The sequence below is a fragment of the Miscanthus floridulus genome, chromosome 2 (assembly GCF_019320115.1).
Source record: "Miscanthus floridulus cultivar M001 chromosome 2, ASM1932011v1, whole genome shotgun sequence".
Classification (NCBI taxonomy): Eukaryota; Viridiplantae; Streptophyta; class Magnoliopsida; order Poales; family Poaceae; genus Miscanthus; species Miscanthus floridulus.
Window position 1 is genome coordinate 22,954,079 of NC_089581.1, and position 9,269 is coordinate 22,963,347.

The 9,269-nt window shown below is 45.3% G+C and overlaps 2 protein-coding genes across 2 annotated transcripts; both read right to left on the reverse strand.

Moving 5' to 3' along the window:
- Positions 1–1,267: 1,267 nt before the first annotated feature.
- Positions 1,268–4,556, reverse strand: LOC136519857 (zinc finger protein VAR3, chloroplastic-like). The gene is made up of 6 exons (XM_066513241.1): positions 4,108–4,556; positions 3,377–3,494; positions 2,514–2,815; positions 2,309–2,440; positions 2,119–2,217; positions 1,268–1,917 (listed from the first exon to the last, which is right to left on the reverse strand). Exons 1-6 carry the CDS (start codon positions 4,497–4,499, stop codon positions 1,392–1,394), a joined length of 1,569 nt encoding a protein of 522 aa, XP_066369338.1. The 5' UTR covers positions 4,500–4,556; the 3' UTR covers positions 1,268–1,391.
- A 1,004-nt stretch (positions 4,557–5,560) lies between these two features.
- On the reverse strand, positions 5,561–7,719 carry LOC136538195 (uncharacterized). Its single transcript, XM_066530177.1, has 8 exons — positions 7,509–7,719; positions 7,212–7,416; positions 6,932–7,121; positions 6,741–6,811; positions 6,580–6,657; positions 6,396–6,483; positions 6,109–6,170; positions 5,561–6,003 (listed from the first exon to the last, which is right to left on the reverse strand). Exons 1-8 carry the CDS (start codon positions 7,572–7,574, stop codon positions 5,936–5,938), a joined length of 828 nt encoding a protein of 275 aa, XP_066386274.1. The 5' UTR covers positions 7,575–7,719; the 3' UTR covers positions 5,561–5,935.
- Positions 7,720–9,269: the final 1,550 nt, after the last annotated feature.

Sequence of the window (9,269 nt, forward strand, 5' to 3'; positions counted from 1 at the left end):
GAGCAGACAAGGAGGAGCACGGATCATGGAACCTCCGGAGCTAACGCAACCCCTTTGACACGCTGCGTCCCCAAGGTCAGAAGCAACGGAGCCCCTGTGGAGGTGTTCATCACACCTACTGCTGCAGGGATATGAGAGAAGGAAGGCATCAAATTTGGGGATCCTAGGGGAACCCTAAGGAAGAGAAGGAAAAAGCTAAAATCAATCCCGAAAACAATAACAAAACCAGATGAGAAGAAGTAACAAGAACGTGTATAGGTAGCTAGGGTTTCGTCGAGCAGAGAAGCACACGCTCCCCAGCGGGAGGAGGCGTTGAGGAGCCCGCACGGAGAATGAGGGGGAGGGAGGGGGCTGCCAGGCCACACCCGCGCTGGAGCGCCGCCCGCGGGGGCGCCGTCGCCTCGTGCCCACTGCCACCTCGGGAGGGGAGAGAGAGGAAGGGGAGGGAGGAACGGAGGTGAGAGGCAGGCGGGGAAGGGAGGAATGGAGGAGGAGGGTGGGTGGCCGCCGAGCCTCGGCCGTGGCAGCCGCCGTCGCCCCTGCCCGCGTCGGGGAGAGACGGGGAGAGCAAGAGAAACAGCGAAGAACAGAGAGGAGGGGGTAAGAAGATGGATAGAGAAGCGGAAGCTAGGGTATATATTTGCTTCTCTGGATTCGGAAGAGAAGCAGAGGATGCAGAGGAGAAGCTCGAGAAGCCAAGGAGAAGCGCGAGAAGCTGCTTTCGACAGAATCCGCTCCAAGCGATCTGGGCCGCACGATCGAAGATCTGACGGCCTAAAAAATTAGAGGTGACGTGGACGGTCTATGGGAGAATATTGCTACATTTCGCTTCTAGTTTAAACAATTTTGGATCTAGTTAGACAAGTGCGGAGCCGAACCAAACGCTCGCACGTAGGCACATGACACTTGTTACTAGCTTGGTCCCCAAAACTTAATTGCATGAGAGCAGGTATAAAAGCCCCTTGCAAAAAATCATAGCGTGTCATCCCTGAGCCGCTGAGCAGCCCATAAAGGCGTTGTCAATGGCAATTTGCAAATAGCTACCTAGATGAAGTTTAGAAAAATAATAAAAAATAAACACTGCTGTAGAGAGTTACGTGAGCAGAGAGCTGTTTCTAGAAGAATATGCTAGACTTATTTACTATTTGGTCTCTCTCCTTTATAGCCAATGCTAAACTTATTTACTATTTGGTCTCTCTCCTTTATAGCCAATAAAATTCTTTCTTGACTAGTTATTTGGAAACTATTGTGGACGGCCTCAGAGTTCCAAAACATTAAATGTTACAGTTCCCCAATGAGCTTTAATTTTTTTTGGCCTGGATTTCAATAATTCCAAGAGATGCAAATTTTATTGACGGAATTCACGAGTTGCGCCCGCTTACAAGATCTGGTTATGCTTTGTCCAAGTTCCTATTATTATTCCCACCCGAAAACCAAGAAGCGATATCATCATCAGACTCAACGAGCTCCATGCTTCTTGGAAGAGGACCGGGGCTAGAAGGCCGATTGCTTTCTTGTGGTTCCTTGATTTGAAAGCCTTTGTTTCTCCTGGACATTTCGTCCTTCCACTTCTCCCTTGCAAGACGATCTGGGGAATTAGTAGTCCTGCCCCCGACAATGGGAAAACTCTCAAGGAATCTGTAGTCCAGTTGCAGGAGTGTATCATTATCCCTGCTATCACCCTCTTCGTTGTCTGCGCTCCAGAAATCTGAATCTTCGTCAGATGGTGAAGTATTCTTTTGCGGACTTTGCCAACTCTTCAGCTGGACGCCATCTTGAACAAATGAAATACGGGGATTCTTACTATTCTCTAAGTCATGACGTGATTCAATACTATCTTGATTGTTTAGAGACTTTGGTCTTTTCCAACCACATTTCAAGCAGAATCCATTCCTCTTGAAGTTCACATAGTTACACCTGTAATTGAACATAACACATAAACATAATTATCTTCCATTTTTTCTGAAATGTACTAGGAATAAAAATCATAGCAGTGAAAGGATAGTCACACAGCACTAACATCATCTTCAACTATAAGCTCGTATTGGCAGTAGACATCAGAACAGTTCAAATATTCAACAAATAATATATAACAGTGTAGTAGAAATAGGCACTCACGAGACACATTCCCATTCCCCTGGGTTGAGTAAACGGTTTGTTGGTTTCTCGTGGCATTGCAAGCATCTTGTGTTCTTAGCAAAATTCAAAAAGTTGCACCTGAAACTTTAAGGTCAGTATAAGAGAGAGAAAAAAAAAACAGCACTTGCAGTAAATATTTCTCATAAACTAGAGCTATAAGCAGGTTCACCTTTTGCATATCCAGTCACCCTTTTTGAGAGGTAGATGCTCTTGGTCTTCATGCAGCAACTGATACATCTCTTGGAATTCTCCATCGCAGCGCAAACATTTGATATTCTTTGCAAAGTTCAGAAAGTCACATCTGACAATAAATGCAAGGCATTATGACCATGGGGGATAGGTGATAGACACACATATTAACTTTTCTAACATACCTGGGACAATTCCAATCACCCTGCTTCATGGGTACAGCAGATTGACCTTTGCGCTGTGCAGCTTTCACAGTGCTGGAACCAGGTCCCCTAGAATCGACCTCGACAACCTCGTTTAGTAGGATCTTTATTGATTCCTTGACAGTTTTGTTCAGGCATGCTCTATTCTCTACATTGCCGGTAATAACATAAAGACCATAAGTCAAAAGGATGCGCATAACATCCACAGTTCTTCCAACTTCCTCTTTCCGAGCCTTTACATATGCCCTATCACAACTTCCTCTCAAATTGCATTGGCTGCAAACCTGTTAGCATAAGCTGATACTACATAAATTAAGTCCTAGATTTAAAGCAACCAAACTTTCAAGCATAAACGAAATTAATGTATTTACGATATAAAGATTAAGGATCCAACAGGTTTGGGAAATTATACTGCACAGTAAGCAAATATTTTCTAGTTGTTAAGAAAGGAAAAACCATATTGCACATATTTTCTACTAGCCAGTTCACCAGTGTGAAGTGGATTTAGTGAAAGCAAGGTTGATGAAGTCAAATAGGCACACAGTTCTATTCTTTCACACCGCATGTTTGCACTCAAAGAGTTCAAACATGAAACATGAAATTTAAAAGCAAACATATTGAGATCACACAATTGTATTACCATTCACAAGCCTAATAAAGCTTTTGCTTGTGCATAAGATGGTTTAATATTCTTTTTTGTGTCTTAATTCAGTGTTGATGTGTAGATCCTACACAAAACCGTGAGTTCACGATATTTAAAGTCTACGGTAATTTTAAAATAAAATTAAAATGTAAAAATGAAGTTCACCAAGAGAAATCTTCAATGCATATTTCCATGTAGTTACCTCTCCTTCATCAAGGCCTACATAAGCCCGCAGTCGCTTCCCAGAGTTTACAACCTTCCTGTCAATGCTGGGACAACCACATCGCATGGCAACCTGAATATGCCATCTTGGTATATGCCTGCAACAAAAGACTTTCGACTTTAGCTTCCAGCGTCCATTTAAGTCATTTAGTTGAAAGTTGGGACTCATGAAATAAAAGACAGCAGTACTACTCTACATGATGAAACAATGCCTTGTAATCACACACATCTAAGAGTTTCTGTAGGAAACCCAGCCCCGTTCGGCTGGCAGAATCTTGACTGAAACTAGCTGGTTTTGTGAGAGAAAACACTGTTTGGCTGGTTTGATAAATAGTGACATGAGGGGGGAACCAGCCGGCTGGTCTGAACATTTCAGACCCCCCAAAAATGGTACTACTAGGCAAGCTTTGTTCCACGAGTTGCTATTGAAGTGTGACACATCAATTTGGCACAGCGGCAGGGCACGTATAATTAGCCAAAATGTTGCAACAACCGCCAAAGTTTGTTCCCTTCATGGTAAACATGCAACCACTTTTACATGCACAGCTGGAGTGCCTGGAAGAAAAAACGTACCGCGAATGGCTAGCACATTTCAACAAACACCTTGCAGCTAAAATCATAGCCCCAGCAGAGATAATGGCCACAACGCGCACACCAACCCAGGCCAAGAACCCAACCCCAAAATCACTAGTCCGAGCACGGCCACCTCACCTGATGAGCTCCGGCCGCTGGCGCCCGAATTGGAGGCAGGCGGTGCGGACAGCGTTGGCGTCCTTAGAAGACAGCGAGGCGGCGGCGAAGGTCGAGGGGTCAACGTGGCCCCGACGGAGGAGGTGCTCCATCAGAGCAACCCACTCCGGCCACGGATGCGCTATATCCACAGCTGCCGGAGCGTTTCCAGCAAGAGCAAGACCGCTTCTTAGCTCTTCTAACACCTGGCATTGCTCTCTATGGGGAGGCCGTGGCGATGGTTTATGAGAGGGGGAGAGGTCGAGGTCGTCGACCTCGGAGCGGAGGAAGGCGAGCCTTGGGTCAGGCCGGGGAGGTGCGCTGTGGTGCGAGAACCACCGGAGCGCGGGCGCGGTGGCAAGGCGGCGGTGCATCCGGCAGGTGGAGATGTCCAAACCGCGTCGGCCTCCGGCCGGTTTCAAGTTGCCCAACTAAGCGCTGTAGGCTGCCCTGTAGTCAGGCCCGGTCCAACTTGATATGATAAACTAAAGAGTAAAGCAAGTAGCTAGAGCTTGCACAACAAGGAGGAATGAGTTTTGGGCCAACTAATAAAGACTAAAGTATTTACTGATATTTGGCTAATTTTAGATAAAGGAAACAAATTAATGTAAATATAGTTGAGAATATGGGTAATTTTGTGTTTTTCCTTACGCTCAGAAAAATTCATCTGTGGCCAGGGATATAAAATGCTAAAATAATAATAAAAACGTTGTAGCTAACCATAGGCTAGCTATCTGGAGTCATTTTGGTGACTCCACACTACACTACGTCACTACCATGTGCATCATCCTTGCTCTGCGAGACTTTTCTCCGTGTGCCATTATAAAAGATCGCAATCTCTTGTGTGTCCTTGGAAAAATTCAGCGGTCTTCAGTGCCACTACTCTAACTTTTTCGTGTCCTCCATGCCACTTCCGTCAGTTTGGGCTTTAACGCCGTCAAACTGCAGGTGTGAAAAGACAAAAATACCCTTAAGTCTAAATATGTTATTAATTTTTTAGCATCTTAACGACTTCAAATGAAAAAACTCAAAACTAGAATGTTGTAGATCTCGTCGAGATCTATAATTGTCATATAAAATTTATTTTCATTTAATTTCGCAAAAAAATGATGATTTTTCTAAGATAAATTAATCATATCAAATCATTTTTTTGCGGAATTAAATGAAAATAAATTTTATATGGAAATTATAGATCTCGACGAGATCTACAACTTTCTAGTTTTGAGTTTTTTTCATTTGAAGTCGTTAAGATGCTAAAAAAATTAATAGCATATTTTGACTTAAGGGTATTTTCGTCTTTTTACACCTACAGTTTGACGGCGTCAGAGCCCAAACTGACGAAAGTGGCATGGAGGACACGAAAAAGTTGAAGTAGTGGCGCTGAAGACCGCTGAATTTTTTTAGGGACGCACAGGGAATTACGATCTTTTATAATTGCACACAGGGAAAAGTCTCTTGCTCTGACCCTCAACAAAATGCGATTACAATAAACAAACAAGCTGCCACTCCTGAAACATCAGACTACCGAGAGTTCCTAGCCTCACATTCTTGGGCACAAAAGTGGGACTCATTTCAACAGAAACATTTTCTCCTAGGGGCTAAGATGCCTATCATCGGAACTGCCAGAAAACGGACTCTCACTACAATCTCTACCATCATCACTAAACCACTGCAGAAGTGAACATGCCAAACCAGACGTCGTCAGACAAGAGACTATCACTACAATCTCTCTGTCATCATCATCTCTGTTCGCTGTAGAAGTGAACGTGCCAAAACGCTGTAGAAGTGAACATGCCAAAACCAGTCGTCATCAGAGAGCTTGTCGCTTCAGCCTGTCCATGAGAAGGTGCGCAACTGACTCGTATCCTTGCTCCCTTGCTGTTGCAATGGCAAAGAAAGTGAAAAAAAGAAGCAGATATGCTTATCAGTAACAGCAAGAACAGCATGTTTCACAGATGTGGACAGGAGTCGAATCAGAATTACCATTATATATGGCAATCCCAGTCGGTGGTATTGGTATCTTCCTCTTCTTCAAGCAGAAGGAGCTGCATCGTCGTATGACCAAAGGTTACCGAGCGAGCGATGGGAAACTGAACTTTTTAAAACACTACATATCCTGACAGCACCATTTCAGACCTCTGATTATAGAACTAAATAGAGAGAGGTTGAGACCTCTGATTGTCGAAATAAATAGAGAGAGAGGTTGAGGAAGCACCATTTCAGACCTCTGATTGTAGAACTAAATAGAGAGAGGATGAGGAAGCGCTCACCTGTTGCAGATCCAGAATTTCTTGATACCCTTCTCCTCAACGCAGTGAGGGCACATCCAATTCTTGTTCTTCCTCACCTCTTCCATCTCTGCTACCGTGTCTCACAGTTCAGTAACAAGGCCAATACAATCCACCAAGAAAACAAAGGCATTTCAGCGTTGAGCAACATAGCAAGTCCGCTTACCTTCGCCGTACCTAACTTTCAGGCAAGCACGGCAGAGTATCCCATTAGAAGAATGGCAAGATGAGCACTCCGTCTTTCCTGTCAAATATTTGCCAAGGTATTGAGTGTTGACATGATACTAGGTGAGGAAAATAGGAGAAATCTTTACGGATTCTTTTTACCTAAGCATGGCTGCTTCAGGTCTCCTTCCCCGCAGCGCTTGCAGTCCTCCTCGCCGCACAATTTCTTCTGCCTTTGGTCATAGAGAACGACTTTTGTCAGCTACTTGCACACTAATCCCGCGCGATCCTTCTCAAGAACGCAATCGGGAGCACCAATCGGTGATTCATGTTAATGATGAGAGTGTGTGTACCTGCAGAAATGGCAGCAGATCCCAAGAACAGGGTCGTACACGCCGCCCCTCCCCCTGCTGTCGCAGCGCCTCTCCTGCAGCGCCTGTACCCTCTCCTTGGCCACAGCCATCGCCCACTTCCCCTCCTTTTCATCTTCCCATGTATCCTCCTCCTCCTCCGATCCCGCCGCCGTCAATTTACTCAGAGCTCCTGCCAGAAAATAAAAGGAACTTACTTGAGCTGTTTCCCGTGACAAACAACACGAGTCGATCCACGGAAGAGAGCATTCGATGCTTCAACCTGTGCCCTGCCCATTCAGCCGGGCGGAACAGCGACGCGTCGCGGCGAGGAGGCGGCCGGAGCGGCGGAGCGGGGTCATGTTCGTCACCCGTGACCTGGGGGTCCTCCGAGGCGTCGCGCTCCCGGCCGCGCGGTGGCTGGAGGCGGAGTCGATGTCGCTGAGCTCCCCCGCGCAGCGGAGAAGGCCGAGCTGCTCCATCCGGGCCTGCAAACACTCCACGGAACAAGAATCGGAGATGACGCAAGAAATTCCTCATTCGGTGGAGATCGAATTCGGGTTGGGTGCCTGCGCTTTACCATGTTCTCGGAGATGCGGGCGTCGCGGAGACTCTCGTAGTCGGACTTGGCTCCGAGCTTCCCCATGGCGGCGGCGTTGGGCCGGCAGCTTTTGACGGCTTGCAAAGATTGGTTGTGGTGCTAGGCGGATCTGTACTCTGGTGGCTCAGTGCTGAGTGCGCTAGCTGACCAACGGCTCTATGTGAAGTTTTGAATGGAACAAACGGCTGTGTTTTTTATGTGCGCCGGATGCCGCAGAAGTGTTGGAAGGGTATTATATATTTTATCATTTTGCCCATGAGGCCATGACGCAGGCAGCTAGTTTTTTTTCCTTCTTTTATCTTTATGCAGGGAAATGCAGCACCTGTTATTTTGTTTCCTTTCTTGATCATTCACCCATATATTATGCCACATGTCACACCATGAGTTAGGTCAAATCCTCATACTCAAATCAAATGCATAAACACACGTGAGGCCAGGTCCACAGGGTTCCGATCTTCCGAGATGCAAATAGAGATCACACCACGGGCATTTACACCATAACCAATTACCAAACGAGTAGACCATGGGTATCAATACCCATGAGCCATAGCCAAAAATAACTGTACGTTTGTATATCCGGGTTTTTTTTGGCATTCTAGTTTTTTTTTCTTTAATTTAAAGTGAATTGTACGAACAATCCTTTTTTTCTCGATAACGCAAAAGGTTTGTGCGTCTTTGAATTAAGGTAGAGAAAAAATTCGATACAACACACCCTAAGGGGTCAGTAAAAATTCATATGGAAGCTCAGACCCTCTCTAGTATACTATAAGTTAGAGTGTTACATTGGACAAAGATCAACCTAAATTCAAAGGGAAATTCAAAAAAACATCAGTGAATTGTACGAACAATCCTTATAATGAAGCGTCACTCAACTCAGGTCCGTGAACTTTGTAAATACAGATTAGGGTCCCTAAATTTGTTAGATACATTATCTAGATCTAAAGTGCACGTCAGTGTGTAGATTTCTTGCTAACAGCTAACAAGCCAAATAGGCTGTTCGGCTGGCTGGTTGCCGGCTGGCTAAATCACTGTTCATGTCCTGCCATGACAGTATTTTTCTCTCACAACAATCAGCCGAAACAGTATTTTTCAGTCCTGCCGAACAGGCCAAAAGTCAACAGGGGTATTTTAGGTACTTCAGACTCAAATGTAAAACATTACTACATTTTAGCAGGGCCATGGACCCTAATGTACAGTTTTTAAGTTTATGAACCTCGACACCACTCTACGATAACTTGAAGGACCACCCATTTATTTTACTCTTTATTGTTGTTAGCAAGTTTGGTTTCAGTTTCTCTACCATGGTGAAGGTGGTATGAATTTTTCCTGTGCAACATCAACCGAGGTGAAGTGGGAGCAACTACAATCAGGCTTTGCGACAGTGACTGCAGGCTGTTGAGAAGAGCTCACAGCCTCACACAATGGTCTCACAATTGTAAGACGAGAGTGGCGAACCGAACGTGCACAACGCACCTCTACTTTGCATTTTGCAAAGGCCGGCGCTACTCGTTTGTGACACTACGGAAAGCTGCTGCTGAACTTCATCAGTAAAACTTTAGACAACAAGAAAACTTTCATCATATAGGCCTGCATGCACAGCCCTGATGAGGACGACGGGAAAGGGAACGAACGGAGAGTTCAAATGCATGATGAATTACAGGAGGTTCAACAGAGACTCTGCCATAAAATTTCAGAGACCATGCAGCCTGTTCGCTTGTTGGTTTCAGCCAGTCAACAGTG